Below are 25,037 nucleotides of genomic sequence, written 5' to 3' on the forward strand. Positions count from 1 at the left end.
TACAGGATAAGGGCAGGAAAATCTGCTTTTTATTTCACCCCGTCTGAGGGATTTAGAAGATGACACTGACTGTGTGCTTCAAATCCTCAGGCAGGGGCAGCGAGTTAACGATTTTCACCGAAAAACAACCTTTGAATTTTTTAAAAGGAAAGGATCAATTGGATACTGATTTTCACCAGGATTTTATCTCACCCACAAGACGCTGCGTTTCTGCTGCAGGAAGACACTGTTCACTGCAGTTTACAGCAAGCACAGTTCAGAAAATGCTTCCGGTTTTAGACAAGATTTTTTTAGCACCTCATTTGCTTTTTCTCCTCATTGTTCTCTTTGTTTTCTTTACTACACACTTATAGATTTGAAAAAATATATAAATTGAAACAGAAAACAACCCTTACTGTGTTCTATAGGATCTGAAAGTTTTCCATCTGCTGCAAATTCTTTATCCCCTAATGAGTTCGCCTCATCAGACACTTTCTATTCACAGTGCTGGTGGGAAAGCTCGTTGTTCCCGCAGCCACAAAACTCTGCAAGTCATTAGAACAAACTAAGAAAAAAACACCGAACTGTCATTCACAGGGAGGCAACTGAGCGACACTTTCAAGTCAAGACGCAATTAACGCTATGAAAGGCCTCTGTGAATGATTACGGCCACTAGATTCATTCAGCGCATACTACTGCATCAGCCACACACACATACAATAGATATCCCTGAAACACAGAGATGACTTGTCTCAAGCTCATTGAATGAGGTTTACTGTCTGATTTGAAAGAAATTAATTTGGCTGACACTTAAAGGACGTCTGGTGGGCTTTCAGATGTTTCTATTTCTGGGCACAATGTTTCCACTACAGAACAAACACATCTAAACTGGGATGACTGCACTGAATTGAGGCAGCTGACATCCGCTGGTTTGTACCACCATGATTAAAGCTACAGGCTTTACTGCCACTGTGACTTTGCTTTAATCAGTTAACCAGGCCTATATGAGCACACATGTGGCGCTTTGGTTACACTTCATTACAGGAAAACCAAGTATAAACTCTGAGTGAAGCGAAAATACAATCTTCAGGTGTCACCATCAGCCTCCTAATCCAGCCTGAGAAATTCGGCTTCTGCTATCTGACCCTGCTGCTGTTTTTTTTTTTTTTTTTTTGGCGGTCTTCTTTATAAAAGAACAATTTTATGGCTGTTTAAATATTTCCAGTGAAGTCTTGTCTCCCTGCACAGACCCCATGCAAGCCAGCCACAGAGTAATGTTCTCACTTACATATCAGCCGGGGCGCTGTGGCCTGGGGTGAGAGCCATTCAGATGATACGACTTTACACAAGGTTTGAAGAGAGTGGAAGAGACAGGCGGATGCACCCACAAGGATTTTCCTGTACAACCCACTCTGCTCTCCTCTTCTCTCCAGGAGTAAAGCGAAGACCAAGTGATTTAAAGCACCACCATCTTTTAAGTATTAAACACTCACCCCCTGTAGTCTTGAAAGGTGGATGTAAAACTTTATAGTTTCCTCTTTTATGGACAACAGGCACTGCGGTCAGCTTCAATTCATGTCTGTTGCAGCATGAAAACATCCATAGAAACCTCTCAGACTAGTCTGCTGTTCACTGGATCATAAATAGACAACTACGCTGAGCCTCCATGTCTTATGTCCTCTTCACAGAGCTCCATCAGAAGCTGTATATTTAGCCATATGTTCTTTCCATGGTTGTAGGCTGTTCATTTTAAATCTGCATATGTAACAAAACATGAATGGAAATGAAAAATGAAAGGAAGAAAAACTGTTAAAATGCATGTTTGAGAGGATAAAACAGCAACAGCAACATTCATGTTCATTTTCATGTGTAATAGTAACAGATGACTGTGGGATAATGCAAAGAAGTACAACAACCATCAGGGAGAACACGGCCTTATTTAGAGTAGAGTCCTCTCTCACAACATAATTTGTCTCTGTTATTGTAACGTTATGGAGGATTTGTTGGCTTTGGTTTCACGTTTTGTCCTCTAGAGGGAAATTCCAAACCATAATCTTAAGACTCCAGATCTTAATGTGGAATTACTGTCACCTAATTTAACCTGATTTAGTTTTGAGAAGGGCAAGCACCACACGCTGTAGCCACAGAGGGGTGCAGTAATTCTGAGCTAACCACTCTTTCTGGGAAAAACCTAAGAGAAATCTGTCATTTTTATGAGCACAATAGACACGATGTAAAGGCTGGTCTATTTAACAGCGAATTTCGACCGAGGTTATGAGATGTTTGCTCAACTCAACTGCAAGAATAGGCGGGTGTGCGACGCCGCCCATGAAAAGCATGCATCACGCTAATGAACACGCTTATCTTCATGTGACACAGTCGTCCACACAGCACATTCATCATTTCATCAAGGAGCGCATAAACAAATGAGCAATGCTCACTCCCAACTCGCTGAAGATTACCAGTGAAGCCAAGAGCAATTACAACCTAGGAACACTAATTACACTTTATATATGGTTATGCAGCATTACACACAAAGAGAGAGCGATGGCAAACAAACCGAAGAGTGCAGCTGAAACCAGATGAGTGAATTCACAGTGTAGTCTCAGCGCTGCATTCTGTGACTTTGTGTGTGATCACTGCTTCTTAATTATTTCTATATTCAATCCACTGGGATGTATAGGTGTGAATGTGAGTGATGGAAGAGTATTATCACGAATGTCCTCAGAGAATAACTGGTATAAATTAAATATTACCTTGCCTAAAAGCCTCAGTTTCACATACATTCCTGCTAAATCACATTGCTTTAAGAATGCCCTGAAGGCACAATCTTTCTCCAAGAATTGTGAAAACCTTTTGGCAAACTCTCCTTTTGTACTGCAGACATTTATCCAGGTTACAGCAATAATTAAAGTGTAATTATTCAATATATATGGCGTATCAACGAAAAGCTTACCGAGTACCAACATCACACAACACAAATGAATGCAGGGAAAGACAACGTGACGTACAGGGAATAAGGGGGTAACAGTAAAAATACAGTAACTTTATTACTGGATAACAAGAATGGAGAAAAAAGGGGAAATACTAACAAGGGTAATATGATATGGCAATGAAATTAGCTATGCTATTATTTACTTTAAAGGGTGCTTATTAAATTAGTGTAGTGTACATTATTATTGTTGCTAGACAGCAAAACACTGTGTTAAGCCTTGGAGGAGGGGTGTATCTCTACAGCTGTAGTTATTGTGCCTATGTACATGTTTTAAAGGTGGTAAGCATACCGGGGAACAGTAATGTAGTTTTGAGATCCAGTGCAGGATCAAAACTGGGATCAAAGATGGACTTAGACAAGCATTTATGTCCCGTCATAGCATCAGATCATAAACAGCTATGGAGCCGATTCTGGACAACATGCGTCATGAAGAACGGTGTCACATGTCAATTTTCTTTATGTTTCGTCAACTGTGTTATGTTTCCACAAACTATAATCAAGACAAAGCATCAAAAAGTGCCTCATTAAAATGTTAATATATCTAATTTGTTTGTCTACAGGTCATAAGCACTGTCTTGTAAGCCCATGTGAGCTCCTTCAGGTGAATAACACATTCATTCATGGTAAGTCCTTGGTGGGCAGGCCGTTGAATACATTAGCCCCCTTTTCAGTGCAAGTGAAGTGTGGTTATGTGATATGCTGACTGAAAAATATTGTTGTTCGTTATTGTACCTTGTATTTATTCCCTTGTACCTGCTGGTAAATGCCCAGTAAGCATTTCATTTGTACCACGTATGTACTAAATATTTACACTGTAATTTGCAGGCTGTAATCTAAAGTGTTTACAGCTACTCCTGATGGAAAAGGATGATTCTGTGCGCCCCTCGCTCTTTCCCAGTTAGTTGGTTAGATTAGTTGTTTTGTTCGTGTTGATGCAGTGCGGAGCTTTGTGTGGACTCAGCATTTTATTCTACTGCTGCCTCTGTGCAGTTACGTTTTGTTTGCCCCCTCGTTTCTAATTTCACGGCTGTGTGATTAAATTTCAAGGGCATTTCTGCCCCAATTAATTTCCGTCCCGCCACAATGTTGTCTGCAAAAACACCTGAATAAAGCACCTCTGAATGCACAAGGTAAATGTCACATACTCTGCATTCAAGAGTATTTTAATCCCCTCATTTCTGTTAACACCTTCCTGCTAATGGACAGAAGAAGCAGTTGCAGCCACACTGATGATAAAATGTATCCCACCTACAGGAACTCTGACTGAATCACTATACAAAAAAAAGTAGTTAAAAAAAAATAAGTACAAAGAAGAGATTTTTTGAGTTCCTGCTGCTTTGAATTATGAACTGCATGTTGTTAACTGTCATTCTCTGTAACAAATGAAAGCACAAATAAGCCCCCACTTTCATAAATATTTATAGGGATTTTCACCCACACACTAATCATTAGCATATGAAAATAACTTGTTAACAGCCAAGTGTCCCCAAAGTGAGGATGTTTTTTTGGGTGGTCAAAACTTTTAGAATACAAAAACTGACAAATATGGAAAGAGATTTTTTAATATAAATGTTAGCATTTTGTTACGGGGCCCCAACAGCGTTTGTACTGTACACTGATCCATAGGCATCAATTTAAAACCCACTCACAACACATAGAGGGAGCCGAGCACTGCGCAATAGACCAACACGAAACCTAAAACCCCCTCAATTTATCAAAGTGGCCCCACAAATCAATGTGGATTACTTCTGGAGAAAGCACTGCTCGTGTGGCAGTGCATTTCCATTACCACACAACAATATTGGCCTTTTGGGAGGCTGTGGTAATTTTGTCTATTGATCAAATCACAGGCAAAGATCAGATAACCGTGTCTTAGTTTAGGTGATAACTCAAACACAGAGAAAAGGCAAAACCATCATCTCTGTGTGGATAATATATACACACCAACACACACCCCAACACGCACACACACACACACACTCTGCACTGCACAAATAGATCCTGATCACCAATCACATCATTGCAGAGGTCAGACCAGACTCAGGTAACACATTGTCAAATAATAAAGGGATTATCGCTGTAATCCAAATGGTGAACACCTCCACCACAGCAGTGGGTGTGACCTTGTCTGATGTCAGTGCAGCCGCCACTCTGCACTGATGAGAAAACTTTGCAGCTTGAAACCATCTGTGAAATTCAGATAAGCTGAGCAAGACAAACATGTACAGTTTAAGCCTTAAAGGAATAGTTTGACATTTAGAGAAATGCGCTTATTCACTTCCTGGTGGAGAGTTAGATGAAAATTGATGCCACATTCATAAGAGTCCATTCAGTACGAAGCCATCTCTCTCTTTTTTTTTTTAAACAAATGCCACATGTTAATTAGTGAGTTTAGAGGCGCTGGTATTGATTTTTTTTTTTTTTAACCTTTCAACAGAGTAATTTCCCCATTTCTAGTCTTTGTGCTAAGCTAAGCTAACCAGCTGTCCTGAATGGACAGATATGAGAGTGTGTGAATCTTCTCATTTAACTCTGCCAGAAAGCTAATAATATTTTCCAGTCAAACTACTGCTTTAACTTCATAGTTCATTGTGATGAAAGATTAAAAGGCCAGATTGGAATGTTTTTTTCCCCTTACATTTTCTTACTTTGGCCAAACAGATGAGACTATTTCTTTCTTTGCAAACCCTCAAAATTATTTTAATTTATCTCTTTTTTTTAAATCACCTTTTCTTTGTTTCTTACAAATACTGATTTTTCTCCTATAGGGGGAAACCCTGCAGTCATTTTGAGTGTGCACTACTCAGATATTCTTCACCTTGATAGTTCATTCTCTAACACAACCAACACAGACTGAAATCAGTAGGGAGCGCTTCCTCAGTGCTAAACTCGATTAAAAACGAGGAGGGCTAGTTCCTCTGAAACCACAGCGCAGCCTTGGATGAAACACAAGTCAATGCCACATGAAGACAATCGATGCATTGAGCAGCGATGTTTGAGACCTGCTGCTCCTCATTTACACCCGTCAGACTGAAATTGAAAGAAAAGAAAGAGAGAAAAGGTAGGCTTCTTGCTCACTGGAGGGCAAATTTCAAATGCTGTTGCTCAGGAGAAACAGAGCTATTAGGAATTTTAAAAACGCTGCAGTGGTGCTTGTGTGTTGATAAGAACATCAGCTGACCTTGGAAAGTGACACAGCAGGGAGCGTGAGAGTCAGACACACACTGTGAGGAGAGGATGCTCATAATGGGAGTCCTGTCAACACTTAAAATTCAGTTCCAGATTTAATGAGGAACATTTACGATGAATGTGGCAACCGTGTGTATTAAAAATGAGAATCAACAGGATGTTGCCAACTAGAAAACACTTAGCAAGTTAAAAATCTGTGTTCTAATCTGTCCTGAGGAGAGATTTGTCTCCTTTGACTTGGCAGAAAAAAATGCAGATAATTGATGAATAATTTAGGCTGAGGAGGCCCGTCATGGCATCAACCAAACTTGTCTATCAGTGTCACTTTTCTTTCCTTTCTTCAATTGCTAAAACACATTTTATAACTTTTACATTCTTAGAAAGATGGCGAGAGAAAAAAAATGACCAGTCCCAAGTACCCAACTGCCAACACAAACGTGTGACAAGTAGAACTAGTACAAAACCACAATGCAGCGATAACAAGCGGAGATCTATTGTATTTACCTGCTGGGACTGAATAGAGCTCTGGGTGTTGCTCCAGAGTAGAAATGCACAATTGCTCCTGCCACAAGCTTTGCTTTGTAATTCCTCCCATTACAGGAAGCAGGAACACTGAACACTACTGCAGGGCGGCACGAACTGAACCTAATTAAACATGCTTTGACTGCCCTCCCCCCCCCGTGTTCTGCAACAGAAGTAACATAACTCATGTATAAGTTTTTAATCTCCTCCAATAATGTAAATGAAAACGCACCAGTCAGGTAAGGGAAGGTGAGACAAGCAAACTCTAAGCTCTTATGTCACATTAGCGTCGTATTCTTCAGACCGTAATTACAAGCAGCCATGTTGGAAATATCATTCACATTGGGTGTCAATGAAACTTTAATCCAGTATTAACACTAATACAGTCAATTCATCTCATTTAAAAGGAACTGTATGGTTTGTATGTCGTTTCTCTCGTTAAAGGTTCAGTAGGTAATTTACTATGAAAGCCATGAAGATAGCTTTTTGCCATATTTGCTGAAGCTCACCGTATCCTGGCAATATGACACGGGACTGTGAAAACAAATCTGGTTCCTTTGGATCCTCCTCGTGCTCCTAATTTGCACGAATCCACCACGCCTGAACAAAAACAACCAATCAGAGCCGGGAGGAGTCTCTATTGCAGTGTCAGTCACTGCTCATGCACACGCTGCACAGCCCTCCTCCTTAAATTAAGCTCAGTATCTTTGACGTACAGCTTCAGGAGATTAGCAAACATTCATCTTACCAGGGGACCAACGTAAATAAGCGGCTCATTTACGGGCTCGCCATCTATTTTGCTGTAGTAGCTGATGTGCTAGCTAATGTTGAATAAGCAAGTTAGTATGAAACACTTTTGGAGCACACTCTCATGCACACTCCCCATATGACAAGCACACAAAAAGGGCTGGTGAGGACTTTATGATGAGCCTACTGTGACAAAGTGGGTGAGAGCGCTCATTTCTCCTCAGCACTCGTCCCTGGACATGTTCATACTACAGACTGTTTTCCCTATGTGTGTTTCGCTTTAATTTAACTAATAATACTTAACTTACTTAATTAATACTATCCCGGGTTTGTTTCTGTTATTAGGCTACAGTTTACATCTATCGCATGAAGGATTAAAGTAAAACAGTCGTCATTAATCAGTTCAGTTAAACTAACTAACTAATTAAGTTGCAGGTAAAATGTGGTCCAGTTGTTCGTTCCTTTGTTTATACTTACCTTTCTGTTTGTTCTGGCTCACCATGTAGGAGTAGGGTTTGAGAGGAGGCCGGCCCAGCACTTCCCCAGTTTATGGTGTTGGTGATGTCAGAGTGACATCATTGGGTCAGACCAAGTGGAGGGTTTTTTTTCCTTTTGACAAATGTTTCTTTGGTATTAAAACGCATAGATTCATATTGATTTCACGTGTTTAGCTTGTGGGGAAATGGTTAGAAATGCCTAGAAGTTTGTAGTGTGTACAATGATTTTATTTGCAGATTTGTTTGCATTCAGGGGTACAGACTAGGTCACCATGTTACTGAATGGTAGAGCTGAAGTGAGCCAAGGTGTGAATTGAATGTCCTATATAAGGAGTAGGTATTTGGGTGTCTGGGGGAATTGATTGACAGAGATGTGAGGGCTGTGCTGCCACAGTGTGATATTTTCTTTTTTTTTTTTTTTGGAGTTGCCACAGTTGAGTTTTGAAATTATGTTTCTTTGTAAATAACTTTTGTATTGTTTTATAATTTAAGTTTACCTTCATGGAGAAGCACTGTGAAATAAAATCACCTCTTTTGCACACAAGAAGTCTGCTGAGTCTGCCTGCCTACCACCTTCCTTGACCTTTTTGGCGGGACTACTCTACACCTACTAATGCGATGGCCCACCAGGATTTGTCCCAGGATGCCAGATGGCCGATACACCACTGATATGAAGCTCACTGTATGTTTAGAAACACTGTAACATTTAAGTTATCAAAGTTAGACTGTTTATTTTCTAGATACACGGGTAATGAAATGATGACCAATCATCTAGATAAAATATAACTAACCTAATATAATCTACTGTTATTGTAAAATATTTTATTTCTATTTATGTGGACCATAGTTCTAGTTTCATTCATACTGTTGTATATACCATTTGCATGGTTACTAGCCTGCGTGTGCATGACAGCCTCCTCTGAAGGGAGGGGGCTTTGAGGGCAGAACAGAAGCTCAGCCAAGAGGGGAAGGACCTGGAAGCTGTGCTCAAGCAAATTCCCAAGCAAAATCCACTCTCTTCTCAATCTCACCAACTGCACCTTTAATGAATAGGCATAGCACAGTGAAAACAAACTCAGTGAGGCTATTTAAATGGTTTGACTACAAGGCTAGCTGTGGGGCTATTCTGAATTGTAATAATGGGAGTTTTTCTTGTCCTTCCCATCCTTGTCTATACTATGACATTTGGATGAAAAGTCAAAAACAGTGCATCTGTAATTTTGCAATATAAAGAACATTTTACACAGATGTGACATACTAGATTCACACGTATCTTCTTTTCAAAAAGGTACGCATCTGAAACAGTTCAGCCTGGAGAAAGAAAGGTTTCAGATGTTCATTGACTGCACTGCTGCACCACTCAGCTAATTCAGAGTGCAGGGTTCAGTCCCCAACAATAGAGCGTCCAGCCTCATCAAACACAAATATTCTTGCTCACTGGTGAGAGATCAAGTCTTTGTTGCAGCACAAGTGACTTGTTCTGGTTGGTTCACACCGTCTGCTTCCGTCTACACCCTCCCCGAGACAAGAGTAGTGGGAGTTCAACAAGCACTGCACTGCAGAAGCGATCACTCCGACATGAGAGAGCAGAGATGACAATGTAAAGAAGTCACCCTGTTAATTCTCTCACTAATGATGATATCCTTGTTTATTGGCATATTCTGCAGGAAGGACACTGTATATCTCCGGTGCAGGTGACTGCACGGGCAATATGCTTTTATACTCAAAGTTTCAACTCTGCTCTGCCATTTTCTGACACTGACATTTTGATCAGATCCTCACTTGTCATGTTTCAAAGGACTGATGCCCCGCCATGTTTGAAGCCCACAGGTTCTCTGTTGTTTCATGACTCCAGCTGTTCAAAGACTCAGGCTGCGTCAACCCACATACACAGACTCATTGAACATGCTCTGAGGTCTCCTTTTATGTGCTCTGATCAGCACACTCCATCAGAATAATGTTGATTTTGGGGATTCTTCAAGACCCCAGATGAGCTTTGATGACAATATTTTTACCTACTATTAGTATTAGTAGTATTAGTAACTATTAGTAGTACTATTTAGCTATTATAACTCCTTTTTTTTTTTATTAAAGACAATTTCAGCATAGATCAAGCAGTGGCTCTCAAAATTGTTCATCAACCACTGACAACTAGAAACAAATTGGACATATTGGAATTTTATCAAAATAACAACTGGCTGTCTAAAATGTGGCCTTCAAGTTTTAAGCACAAAAGGCACAAATTGCATCTGCTACACTGCCAGTGAACCCAAGAGCACAAATTTATCACATTTTAGATTTGGCTGACATGTTTGCTCATTGAGCATCACCCTTTTTTTCTTGTCTTGCCTTGTCAAAAATCTTTTTATTTCGCAAACCTGTATACCGACCCCACTCGCGTGCCCACACCCCAGTTTGATTAGTATGGTGGCCCTGGGCGCTCAATGCACGGACAAAATCTTCGCTATTAGAATACAGCTGTACATAATGCTGCTAATTGGACAGTATTTGTCTGTGTTTTGTCAGTGTGTTGAGCTCTCAGGGCCACGGTAGATTAGAGGAAGACTGCTTATATAAAAAAAAAAAAATCAATTGTTGGTCTGAGATAGAACACAAACATGAGTCTCCGGCATGAAATCCCATTTCTTTCTCCTTGTTATTCCACCTCTAAATTAATTAAGTAGCACCACTACTTCTTGCACTGACACTCAACAATGACTTTGGCACAGCAGAATCATCCAATGTGAATGCGAGTCCTTGAAGGATGCTTTTCACGCAGTGTCTCACCTCGAACAAAATGTCTTTCAGTTTGATGGTGTTGCTGGATGAAGTCCCTCCCTAGCGTCAGTGTTGAATAAGCTGTATAGATGGAACATGAGTAGAAAGAAACAGATACAAGACTGGGGAACTGAGAAACAGAGCGAGTTATAGGAAAAAAAAAAAAAAGCAGCTGCAGAGATGGTGCAGAATACTGACATTTACACTTAAATCCTGTCCAGTCTACGTGTTGCCCAGGATGTGCAGTCAGTGCAGGAGAGGCCAGACTGCTATTGTTGCGCTGTTGCTCCGTCCACACAAACACAAATATAAACTACACTTGCGACAACACAGTTTTTGTCCTCCAGTGCCAACTAATGAGAGAGATACAGAGGCATGAGAAACGGCCAGTCTCATTACTCCACAGAACCGCGGCTGTAATTGACTTCAACCAAAACATTTCACTCTCCCTCCTCGTTCCTCTAATAGATGTCATTCTTCTCTAAACCCTTTGTTGTTCCTTTTCTTTCATATTGATTGCTCTCCCTCTCACAGCCTGTCTGTCATTTCAGCCATGACGAGCCTCTCAGCGCTCTGATCTTCATGCGCTACAAGCTCTTTCTCTTCCTTGCTTCTTCATCCCCTTAAAGCTGGTGTCAGTAGACGACAGTCAGAGAGAGAGAGAGAGACCCCCACCGACTCCCTCATCTACCTCAAATGATTCGGACTGGCAACAAGCCATGGTAACTGTCTCTGGCTGCCATAGTAACCAACCTTGACAAGGTCTCAATCAAAGTCGACACTGAATAAGAACACTGCTTCTATTTTCACAGTTATAGATCGTTTGTCATTGTATAAAGATGCCTCTGTTTCCACCCTGGATAAAAAGCTGTTTTTCTTTAGAGGACTTAGTGGTGTGTTGTGGTTTTCCTGTGGCTTTAGTGCAGTGAGTGTGGTGAGTAATAGTGAAATGATTGTATGGAGATGATGGTTCCCACAGCGTCATAATGCGACAGGTGATTTTCTAGACGTTAGTCCCCTTTTCTGTTTTCATTCTCTTGGTGATTGTCGGCGACGTTTATTTTCTGCAGCCCTAAAAATGCTCCATTATGTGATTACTATCTTCAGTTATTGTAAACGTTTCAACCTGTCTGCTAAAAATATTGTTTATTTCATTGTCAGGTGTTTCCACGACACCTACTGAAATATATTTAATATCCTGCAAGCTGGAAAGCTGCCATGACCATCTCATGTCCACAACTTATAATAATAAAGTCACACTAAACAATGTATTTCCCAGTTTTTAATCAGCGCACATCTGCACTCTGGGACATTATGTGCTTATCATGAGTCATATACTCTGTGTTTCGCAGACAAGAGCGCTCTCTTATGCTGCACTATCATACAGAAACATATTAGGACTGCAATTAATTATTCTAATTATTGTTAATCTTCTGATGATATTTTTGGAAATCATTTTATAAAGTGAATCACAATTTATCAGACAACAAGATGGCGCCTTCAAAGTGCTTATTACATCTCACAAAGAGTTCAAAACCCAAATATACTTAGTTTACAATTATGTAAAACAGAGAAAAGCAGCAAATCACCACAACAGAAGAGTTAGAACAACACATTTTTGCTTGTAAAAGGACGGTTAATCGATTATCAAAATAGTTGCTGATTAATCAGCTCTGAAACACACACACACACACACACACACACATGGTTTTCATGCAGAAGGCTCCCTGGCTCTGATCCTCCTCTACTAAGCACAGTTGGGGATATTGATCAGTGCAAAAAGCTTATATACAGCATATTTTTAGGGCACTGCAGTGCTGTGGTAGGGATGGAGACCTGTGCTGAATAAGAAGTTAATAAAGTAGAAATGGTTTGCTGAAGTTGCTTTTATAAATACTTTTGTGTTGTGGTTTTTCAACAAGATAAATTGCAACAACAAAGATGAGGCACCCAGATGTGCATGAAAAAGAAAGAAATAGAAAATCAGAAGACCTCTGGTAAGAGGAGAAATAAAATAACATGCACAAGATTTACATGTGTTTTAGTCTGAAACTTATCCTTCATGTTATCCACTGAGGCTGCCAGGGGGAAGAAAAAAAAACACATTTCAGGTTTTTATGACAGATAGGTGCACGCTCCTGAAATCTAAAAGTGCAATCCCAGAGGCACTCACACTCCTCAAGCCACAACTGAAACATGGATCCTACAGAGATGTAACCTCCAGGGACAGAAACAGGCAGCGACTCGGATCAAAAAGAATGTCGATTAAGAGAGGGGTGGGTGGGGGATGAGGCATGCTAACCAAGCTGAAGCCATGCCAAAAGAAACACTCTGAGCTGGAGAGGAAGAGGAGGGAGAGCTGAAATATCAACCAGAGGGAGGAGCCGATTTGCCCGGGGGGTGGCTGGCCTTCTTCGTGCTGAGCAAACACCCACAGATTCCCCATCATCCCGGCGCGGGATGGAAATCAGCAGTAATGTCCCTCTCACTTTGTGCTCCGCTGCTTTCATTTTTGCATTCATCTTTTTCTTTTGAAGCATAATTTAGAAAACACAACCCAAAAAAAAAGAAAAATCAACTTGTGAACTCAAGAGAGAAAAAACAGCAACTCCCACAATTCACTTCAGCCTCAGGATAGTTTAGAATAAATGAGTTTAGTGCTGCTCCCTTTAGCAAAAAACAGTGAGAAAGACACTTCAAACTACTCAAAAAAATCTGCAATGTCATTCCAGTGCACCACCTCATATGGAGATACATATAGAGGACAGTAATGCAATAACGTCGATTGTGGAGTGGTTATAAAGAAAAACTACAAATGAGGTGCGCTCAGAAAGGGCACCGACAGAGAGACTCAGCCCGAGCAGCAGAGGTGAAGTTAAGCAGCAAGACAATGTTTTTACAGATGAACCTCGACTCAGGAGGCTTTTTCTCTTATTAAACTCCCACAGAGGCTCCTCTAAAAAGGAAGATGTGTTAGACTGTCAGATCAATCAGCGCAGTACTTTGTTCTCTCCTTCTCCATCGTTCTTTCTTCCTGCCTTCTCGCACTCTTATACGTGCACGGAGAGGCATGCAAATATGCACAAAATCCTTGGAAAACAGCCAGAGATTAACTGTTGGCCTCCCTCCATGTTGCCAGTCCCATCTGTATTGATGAAACAACAGGAACAGCAGGACTCCACCGGGAAATGCATCATTCCGGCTATTATCGGTGAAAAATGACTTTAAGATTATGCTGCTGGACTCCACCAGGAGACGATTGGCGACTACATTACAGGTGACAAATGTGATCACTGCGAGAAGTTGAATGATCTGATCTGGTGTCCTTCTGTACACCATTAACTGCTGCTGAGGGTTTGACCTCTGACCTGGAGAATGTATCCTCAAGGCTCATTCATCCAAACGGACAGATTTCATCCTGGTCACCCATTTCCACCAGGAAATTGATGTATTTTTCTTAAACTGTGATATTCTCACTGTATTTCTGGTGATGTACTGACTTAGTCTCCGGGCTCGCAGTTGTTCCACCAGGTTCTCTAATTTAATGAAATGAGGAAAAGAGTTTTAAAAAGTTTACTTCCTACCTGCCATTTGACTACTCAGAAGAGGACTATATACAGTTTTACAATCTATATTCTTAGTTTGTGGATACATTTAGAAAACTACAGCTGCCATGAAATATTACCACCTTAATTGTTTTTCCCTTATCCATAACATCTGCCAGCGCTTTTCAGCTTTTTGATTCCAACTGTAATCTCTGCTGTCTAAACTGTCGGCACCATTTGTCTCTCCCCGTCCTGCTATTGTTACGACTATGCAGTCCAAATTCAGAGTTACAGTAAAATGGTGGTTTTGAGCTTGATGGAAAATTGTCTTTGTTGAAGGCTTAAAGACCACTGACATAAAACACATAGCATTTCATTCTTTGCCATCGCTGTCTAGACAGCAACATATTGTTGAGTAAAGGTTATGCTGCTTATTTTCTTTTTTTCAACAATTTGTGTTTTGACAAGAGTCAATGTGATTTTCAATGTTGATCTCTTCTTCCTTTTGGAAGAGAACCCACAAGTTCCTGTTTCTCTTTGGTTCTTTTCAAAATGTTTTTTTTTTGTGCTCAGACTAAAAGCTTCATTCTTGTAATGTTGAAAAAGCAAACAGTGTTTATGTAACACCTCTCAGATTTGTCCTTAGGCTCTTGGTTTATCTGTCTTACCACCTGATTAACCTCAGCTTTCAGCACTGTGGTTGGCTACTTTCTGAGGGAGTGGGAGATAAAAGAATAAAAAATATGACAGAAATGCTGTTACATGCTCTCTCTCTTCTCTCCCCTGCTTCCTGTATCCGCAGCCCGCGTCTCGATAAACACAAATAACCATTTTGTTGCCGAGCTGTCTGTAAGTCTCTGTGGTCTGCATTCAACAGATAAAGGAGGAGGAGGAGGCATAAAACCAACCTTTACGTCTCCATATAGACAAATAGATGCACAAATTCACATCCCCCTGACCTGCGCTCCCACATACACATATGTACACACATAAAAGCACCATGCAACACAGTTGCTAATCATAGAACAAAGGGGGGCTCCAGTCAGCAGACGCTCCCATTGATCAGCTATAGAAAGCAGCAGGGAGGGACGACAGTCAGCTTTGTTAAACCAGGAAGAAGTTAGAGCTCAATAGCAGGTAGAGGATGCAAGTCAAACACGTCAACAAAGCTCCATCTGTTTGTCTGCTATCAGACCTTCACACTGATGGCGGCCTGTTGCTACATGCCACTGAAAAGCTCTTTAGTGTCTAAGAGACGTCTTCGCTCAGGTCAACGGCAGCAGGAGGAACCAGGTGTCTGTTACTTCACTGAGGGCTATGACTCTTCATTCAGAAAAATAAAAGACGAACGTGCTGCATAAAGCTTCTCTTTCCTGTAGGATTTGACACAAACGCAGTAGCAGAATAAATGTAAATACAGGTGTTGTACAATTGCAGCACCTGCGACGCCATCATCTTACAAACCAGCAGCAGAATAACCGAATCCCATGACAGACATTTGCCTCTGGTCATCTTCTGTCTCCCTCTGCGCTCTGCTCTGCTTTCCCTCCCTCCCTCTGAGCTCACTTCAACCCCGTTGGCCTTTTCTATTCAACAGTCTGCAGGCAGACCTCCTGGCGGCCGGGTTGAGGCTGTTTGTAAAGAAGTGCAGCATCAAGCATTCTGTCAGACACGTCCCGGGCTGCGGGTCAGGCTAACACACAGGCACCCTCCAAACAAGAGCAGGCAGAGGGAAGAAAAGGAGGATTTATGAGAGAGATATGCGATGTGCGCACATACAAATAAATCATGCATTCAAAACCTAAAGCAAATTTCCCTAAACACATGACCCCGTCTATCTCTCTCTCTCTTCTGCTCTCTGTCCTCCCAAATGTATTTGCAGGGGGCAGTTCAGGTCTGAAAATGTCCAGAAAAACAGAAAACTTACAGCTTTCATCACACATCAACCAGCTTCACTCCTCAAACATCAAAACGATGCATAATGGAGGCTGTTTGCGTTTGATGTGCGTGCGTTTCAGTGTGCGCCTGCAAGTGTCTGCGAATGCAAAGGGGCGGGTACGCGGAGATGTAATGTGGGTGCACATGTGCAGTACAGATACGTGTTTGATCATTCTGCAGTGTTTAAAGATCTCCTCCAGGCACGTTTTAAGACATATAACCACACTGCTTGGAATAATAATTTGTGTCATTTAACTAGTTAAATATTCTCTAACATCTGCACCTTCTCCCTCCTTGAAAAATCCAGAGTCTAGGAAAATGCGAACGGTGTTCATTTTCAAAGTTTAACTGCTGGACACAAGACGTCTCCTCGTATTACACTGCTGGTCTCGGTGTGTTTGCACTGGAGATTTTAAGTTGTCAAATCACACGTGTACAAGCTGCAAACCCGACCACAGCTGTCACAAAAATCTCACTCACTCGTACACGTGTAAAACTCTGGCGCAGAGGAACTTTCCTCCCTCAGCAGATTAATGTGAAAACAGCCTTCTAGTGTCAACACATGTCTGTCTGCACAGTGAAGTTTCAATAAGCTAAACACATTTTTCAACTGGAGGGGGACTTGCTACTGGTAACACATGACAATTTTCTTGATTTTCTCTAATGTTCAGACTGTGACGTCGCAAAGCTCATTACACACCACAACACTGCACAGCAGCATGAGACAGGATGTTATATCATGGCAGCAATGACTTGAGCTGATAAAACGCAAAAAAAAAAACATCTGATGGGTCCGGAAAAATGGGAATTCCCCACTTTTCTTTGTCTGATATTGTAGTAAATTGAAAATTTGAGTTTTGCTCTCTTGCTGAGACAAAACAAGGCATTTGACAAACTGAGATGAACAGTATTCTGATGTTTAATAGACAAAACGGTTGATCAAGAAAAGCGTGCATAGGCAGTGTTTTAAGGCAAAAGTCCAATTTCTAGACTAAAGGAGGGAGCTGTATTATTTGACACATCCCCACCTGAACATGGCCTCGGCGAGGGGCCGTTTGTACATAACGCTGCTAAGAAAGTGGGCTTTTAGTTTGATTTGAAAGACAGTTCCCTTTGTTTCGTCTACTCAAAGAACGCACCATGAGACAGCAGTGGACACGTTTAATAGTGTCTGATCTTTTCACAGAATTACATCCCCAACACTCATCTTTTTTCTTTGCATTTCAGCGATGACTGCTTTGTCAACCAGGCGTAGCACAGTGCCAGTTTTTGAGCTTGGTAGCTTCTCTGCTTCATTAGGCAATATGTAGCAAAGGAAAGGAAAAAAAAAAAAGAGCGGACGCCATGTAACAAAGGGACTTTTAATGTGGCACACACACCAAAGCTCAGATCATCCTGTTCCCAGTGCTGAACACCGATCATGAAACGACCCAAAAATATCAGCGTATAAGTGGACAGAGGAACAAGATGAGGCAGAAAGCCTGAATGCGTCTCCAGCATGTAACAGCAAAGCGCACGACAAAGCAAATTAAGTGAAGCTGACAACTTCAAATAGTAAACCATCTCGCGTGTGCACGTGTGTGTGTGTGTGTTGAAGTGGTGGAGAGGACAAACTGTTCTCTCCACCATTATGGTGATCACTGGTAACACTGGAGAGGCAGCAGGAAGCACTGGAGGGTCCTCAGAGTAATGAGGAGCAGCAGGCTGAGAGCCTACTTACTTATTATGGAAAGGTGCAGCAGGAAAGTGAATTACAGCTGTTCAGCGACACCTCGGAATGGACCGGGCGCTGAAATTACATGACATCATCACGCCGCACGCCTGCTTTAAACCCAAGAGTGAGGTCACTGCAGAGATGTTAAGAAAAATACCAACAGGTCAAGTAAAAATGAAAGTAACCACGAGTCTGATGATTGATGGAACTCATCTAATTAACTGATCAATATGAGATTTAAGACGGGCCGTGAGTCCAGCAGTAAGTGGTCTGGTCTGGGAGCGTGTGTGCTGACCACCCGCTCCATTTAATCTAAACTGACAAGATGAGTAAAGCGGCTCAGGAGCCACGTCCTCTATTGACAGCTGGGAATAAATGGCTGCATCAAAACAACAAACAGCCCAGTGGAGCATTGTGTTGAGTCCCAGAATGATGCCTTTGTCACACGCTGTTTGCAACTGGATGGTCATCCAATCACAGGATGCTACGGCTGCTGGACAAACTTACATAATGTGACTTGAACATCTCATCGCAGACACGCTTTCTTCTTCGCCGCGTGTCACGAAAAAGGAGGATTTCCTCTGAGCGTCTTCTACAACCCTCATCTCTACTAGAATCTAGCCGTGCAGCTACTTTCTTGTTTGATTTGCCCAGGTTTTGTGGCATCTAACATTTGACGGAAGAAATAGTAATATGAACACTGTTGATAGCGTGCTGTGGATTGTCCTGACTAACCAGGACATTGTTACTGTTAAGATACATTGCTTTTGAATTTTTTACTGTCTCATTTCGATGCTGTGAGTTCAAAACCTTGGCGAATAAAACCCCAACTGTCTACATGGCTAAATATCCCTAGAGGTGCAGTAAGAGAAAGTTTTGAATGTCAAACTTTTTGACACCAAGGACCTCTAAACCGTCCCAAATTTGATGTTTTCTTGCAGAAAGTGCATCAAAGCCTTGACCAAAATAATCCTACATTCAGCAATAGTACAATGATGAAGTAGTCACATATTGAGAACCCAATAATTATTCCAAACAGGTCTGAAGTCATTGAATATTTCGTTAAAAGCAGTGTTGAATTATAAACATGGCTCACAAAAAAAAAATATATATAGCTGTTTTATATTTTTATATATTTTAACCCAGATGTGTTAAGGAAGTGCAGCACCTGTAAATAACCCATTCTGTTTATTCACATTTCAAAATGTTGTTCTTTTACCCCGCTCTCTGCATCAAAGTGAGTCAATAAGTCTTACATGAACACAGTAAAACATTCCCCAATTACTGCGCCGAAAATAAACTCCAAAGAAAAGCAAAGGAAAGCAAGGCTCCCCAAGTGACACCCAAGGGACACAGACGACTTAACTGAGCTAGAAATCAATGCGTATCTGAGCTCAGTATTACACAGATGTGCTGGATTCCAAAGACCAAACACAAACATTTGGTGGCTTTTCATGCACTAAATTACATTATTAGTATTGTTGGACCTTAAGCTATGATTCATATGGATCTTTTTGTTAAACGTATGCAAAAAAACAAAAGGTTCACATTTGCCTGACACTGGGGTAGAAAGTATTGATGTTCACTTTGAAGGCAGAGAAAGACCACTGATCGAATACAACACTACTCTGTTCACTTTGATGTTATGAGTCATGACAAAGAGACGACCACATCTGTATTTACTGAACATTCATATTCAACAAAGTCTGTTCATAAAAAGGAGGATGATCTCCAACACCTCAAGACTACACGTTGAAGTGTGGGTGTATCCGTGTACGTGTGTGTGTCTGTCTGAAGACCTGTTGCCAGGATACAACCTAAGCCTAATAAGACAGTTAATAAATGATGATTCACACTCTCCTGCTGCAGAAAAGCAGAAACAGCAGAACCTAGAAACTAAACAATCAAATCGAACATTTGTCTTCTTCTACTACCAGAACTGCTGCCCTCTATTCCTCACTAAAACCACCGAACACAAAAAATGACATTTTCCTACCACCACTGCATTATACGTGCCAAAAAATTTCCAGTAAAATCATTTCCTGCAAGAGGCCCAGAAGCACTTCACTTTAGAGGTCAACAGTTGAGCTAAACAGCATAAAACACAGCGCTCAACAAGAAAATCTGATTCTGAATCTTGGGCACACAGGCGATTTGAGCCGACAATGGTAACATGCTTTAGCAGGTGTACTGCATGGATCTAGAATAAAGAACTGAATACTCAACCTTGCTTCCAACTTGTCCCCGTGGCCACTCGCAATACTGCAATGAAAAATGTGCTGCGGCCCAAACAGCATTTTTCCGTAGATCATCTTTGTAAAAGAGATGTCTGTCAAACTGCTGACAGGACGCCTCCAGCTACAAACATGATCAAATATTATGCTTTGTATTGTCATGGGGGTTTTAATCTTTGCAAAACTTTTCCAAAGCACAGAAAAGGAATGACGTCACTGCTGTGGCACGAGGGATTCGCCAGCCCAGCTGCTGGGCCCGAGGCATGATGGGAAGAAAGCCACAACCCATATTCACGGGCTCCATAACCTCATAAGTAACATGTAAGCTCGAAACTTTGGCAAATAGGCCAGGTGAGCAATTGGCATCAGACTGAACAGGCGCCATCTTTGGTGCAGTACTCAGTTATGCTGACGATCTTGCTTTAGTGTGTTAGCATGCTAAGTACAGCAGGCAGAAAATAAACATTTACAGGGAAATATTAAAGTACAAAACTTTTCATCCAGCAGAAGTTGAGATATTCCACAGGATAAATGGAAACTTTGACCTGCGGGTGGCGCTAGCCTAAATGAAAGTAACACCGTAGTCAGGAGGGTTCATCCTCTGGGGAACATTTTTTGTCCAAAACTTTATGGTAATTCATCCAATAGAGAAGAACCAAAGTAGAGACCTGACAAAGTGACAGCTAAAAATCTTGCTGTTGCCATCTTCTCTCCACTGTGGACCTTTGTTCTCCCTCCACACACACACACAAACAAACACGCACAAAGACGCTGACAGCCTCCCAATATGCCCCGACAACCCAACCCCCCCCCCTACAAAACACTTTGGAGCATGCTGTTCAAACACACACACACACACACACACACACACAAATGCACACTCGGGAAGATTAGTGCAGAATTTGCTGACGCTTGGTGCTCGAAATGCTGCCTCACAACAAACACCAAGAATACCGTCTTAAGCTGTCTTTGTTATGGCACAGTCTGTAGATTTGGGATGTTGGAGAGTTACTTTTAGAGCAGCTGTACAGAAAATCCACATTCATCCTCTAACACACGACCAGGAGAGTGGAGGAGGAGGAAGAAAAAAAAAAAAAAAGAGGTAAATCCTTCTCTGGAGCACTGGGGGGGGGTGAAAGTGATACAGAGAGAAAGAGATAGAAAGCATCAGAATGTAATGTGAATTTGTGAAGGATGCCTGCAATAACTCCGTCTGATGGATTTACATATTCGCATATTTTGTCTGGAGTGTCTTTATCCTCTGTGACAGGAAATGGGAAAGGAAGAGAGAGGCAGTCTGTGTTTGTGTATGTGTGTTTGGACACTTGGATAAGTTCCGAGATTAATTCGTGGAGATGCGAGGTGAACGGTAATTTGTTCTGCATGTCAGCTGCTGACAGCTGCAGCGGCCCTTTGGCTCACTCGGCCACATCGCCGCGTTTAGAGGCCGATCCCTGCCAGGCGTGATTCACCGCCAACAGGTAGACCTGCTGATACACTGGCTGAACTGAGCAGAGCAGAGGAGACTGTACACCGGCCTGAGAGCCACTGAGGGTTGGAGCTCTGCGTCATCTTTTGTCTCCCAAATTACATCCCCAGGAAGTGACTGCGGCTGGCTGCTTGTCTGCTGAGCTAAGGAGTTACAGCAGGGGTGTGGGATGATTTCAAGCCTTGGGTTAGGTGTGAGAAAGAGCAAAATATTTGTGGGATTAGTCTCTGCTGGCCAGACAATTGTGTGTGGTGTGTGTGCATGTGTGTGTGTGTGTGTGGACATGTGCTTGTGAGATTACGCTGTCAAACACACAACTCAGGATCACAGAAAATCAGGATGAGGGGGACAGATCCATTGTTATGCACAACACTGAGGTGAGATGTATTTGTGTGCGTGTTTCTGCGTGTGTGTGCGCGTGTGTGTGTGTGCGTGCATGTAGGAGGAGGAGGAACAGCCAGGCTTGGCTCAGCAGTGATTGCTCTGTGTGGGAAGTAAAGATTACGCCTTCCCTCACTGTGACTGTGATGAAATCCAACAATACCATCACACAGAGATCCTTAATGACATCCCACAGGCTGAGGCCACACACACACACACCTACAGAGTATACACACACACACACACACACCCCTACAGAGTACACACACACACACACACGAGTGCAGATAGGTTGAAGATTCGTCGTCACCTTCCTCATTAGCTTCGTTCACCAATATTGCAGGAAGCTCAGCGTACAAGCTTCAGGGTTCAGGGTTCAATGCTAACTACATTCACATGCAGAGCGAATCCTCTTGTCAAGAAGCTCAGAGTTATGAGTTTAGAGACAGAGGTTCATATAAGACTATTTAACTCTTAACTTGAACATGAATACACTGCAACAAAGAACTTGTAGCAGATAGTCACGATAACGGCCTCTCGTCTGATTCCTCTCATGTAGCCCACCACCTTGAGGATGATTAATTGGCATACATGCACGGAGCCAGAGAGAGAGAGAGAGAGAGAGAGAGAGAGAGAGAGAGAGAGAGAGAGAGACAGAGAACACTCTCCTCCTCTAAAATTAGGAATAGATGAGCTCTACGGAGTCTTAAAGCTATGCAAGGCAAGCTTTTGCGAGCAAATACACTCATTTTATCAGACTAAATCGCAGAGCCGCAAAAGGCATCTCATCCCGCCTAATTGAGATGTTGATTTGTTTTATTTACCCAAACAAAATTCTCGATAGAGAAAGACACGGTTTTCTCATCAACTCAGCTCCTATAAGCTCTTTCCAATAACCCCAGATGCTGCATTTTCAGATATCATAAGCAGACACTTGAGACTAGATGTAAAACCTGACTCCAGGAGACAGATTTCACAATAAAAGCCTTTATTGGTAATTCTGTGATGATTTTAAACGTATTTAACAGCAGTTTAGGGTTTGCAGCTTTACACAGAGTCAGTTCCACCATCTAACTGCTTGTGGGCTGAACCACTTCCATCAACAGAGTCTCCAGATGGAGAGCTGGTCTCAACCGCATTATCTGGCTAACTGTGGCCGACGGTTCTTTATGATGGAGAGCTATCTGTTTTCAGCAGCTGCCTCGGTCCAAGTTACAGCACTGAACCTCAGCTCACCAGCATCATTTTCCCTGAGCCTCATCTTACTGTTGCCTTACTTTACAGAGTCTTTGGAGAAATTAACCAAAAGTCAAAAGATCTCTGTGTTCATAGTCAGTTTCAGGTGCATTATCGTTTGTTAAATGTGATTTAGATTGAAGATGAAGTTCATTTCATGTTTTATTGCTTGTTATATGAAAATTTAAGGGCTACACTTTCCCAGAAGGTGTAGCCCTTCTTATAATACATAATGTTACATAAAAAGAAATGTTCTTGTCTGATGAATGTTTTACTCCTGCAGCTGTATTTTTGGTGTTTCACGTCCGTGTGCGCACGACACAGACACAACAACGCAGCTACCAAAACAGACAAAAACATGCAGAGCTGAGGCTTCCCTGAGTCTGAGTATCTCAGGGCGCGAGGATGCATCAGGTTTTTCTTGAACAAAGATAACAGAAGGCGGGACGCAGCACAACAGGCCCGAAACAAGTCAAATCAGCTCAAGGCACTGATCGGGAATGTGCAGTGACCTTTGCTCTCTGACCCCTGTGGTTGCTTACTATCCCCCTGTAACTATACACTCCCACACACACACACACACATGCTCTCTCTCACCACACACACACACACACACAGATGGCCCTTGTGCCACAGACCTCCCCTCACCCCTGCACTCTGCCCTGCTGCCTCTATAATTAATGGACTCTGGTCTCTGGCAGGGAATCAGGGTAGTGTGCATTCATAAATATTTACAGAAACCACCATGAAAATTTCACATGATGAAAAACACACATCTCAACCACCAAACATGTCCGACTGTAGACGCAGGAAGGAGCACTGTGTAGTATTTAAAATATCACCCTCCACTTTGTGTGCATCAGTGTGTGTGTGTGTGTGTGTGTGTGTGTGTGTGCTATCACTGATTACCACAGAGGCTTCCTCATTACTAATGGCCTAAGATTGGATCTGTCTACCTAATTTCTTTTTTTTTTCTTGGCTATGGCACAGTTACATGGCTCTCCACCTGAGATTCAAAACCTGGATCTCTGAAACCCAGAAACACCTAAATCAAGTTGTAATATTCCTTAAATACTGAATCTACTGTGACCATGTCAACATTTTCTGGTCTCTTATACTATGATGAGACACCCATGAGGGCACTGTAGCGAAGGATGACAGGATCACTCCTAATTTATTGACGCAAAATAAATAAAACAGCCCATATTATAGACTATTCCGATCACATATCCGTGCTGTCTCAACAGTGGGACGCTTTAAGGCTACTTCATCGGTTTTCTTTAGGAGACATAAACTTGCAATCATTCCACCAGATCCAAGCAGCTCAGTGTACTCACAGAGAAACCAGCCCAGAAAGGACAGGAGTGCCGGACCCTGGGCGACGTGGTGAGAGCCAGAGCCGCGAAGCTGACGGCCAGGATGAGACTCCCCAGGACCATCTGAGAGACTCCCAGAGCCAGCATGATCCTCGTCCGGGTCCGGTACTCCCTTAGCCGGGACAGGCTGCGGGACAGCGACGCCGGGCTCAGGGACCCCGGGCCGCCGATGGCGCTGCTGCCGCCGCGGGGCAGCGCGTTCACCGGCATTGTCACTGGAGGGTACGACAAACACAGCAGCAGCACCGATGGAGCACAATAACATCCACAGAGAGCACTCTCGCCGAGTTTCAGCCCCGCAGTGCGCTGGTAGACGGTGCAAAGTCGAGGTCAGTGTCCGGTGTGGATGGTTTCCATCAATTAAGATGCTCGGAGTCGCTCCAATTAGAGACGCGCTGCGGCGGATGGGAGGAGAAA

The 25,037-nt window shown here is 42.3% G+C and overlaps 1 protein-coding gene across 1 annotated transcript in view; it reads right to left on the bottom strand.

Moving 5' to 3' along the window:
- Positions 1-24,830, bottom strand: part of fam189a1 (family with sequence similarity 189 member A1) — an 87,936-nt gene extending 63,106 nt beyond the window's left edge. Inside the window, exon 1 of the mRNA XM_070835079.1 lies at positions 24,582-24,830. Coding sequence (XP_070691180.1) covers positions 24,582-24,830 — 249 coding nt within the window. The remainder of the gene's footprint in view (positions 1-24,581) is intronic.
- Between the last annotated feature and the right edge of the window lie 207 nt (positions 24,831-25,037).

Source organism: Pempheris klunzingeri, chromosome 1 (genome assembly GCF_042242105.1).
Source record: "Pempheris klunzingeri isolate RE-2024b chromosome 1, fPemKlu1.hap1, whole genome shotgun sequence".
Lineage (NCBI taxonomy): Eukaryota > Metazoa > Chordata > Actinopteri > Acropomatiformes > Pempheridae > Pempheris > Pempheris klunzingeri.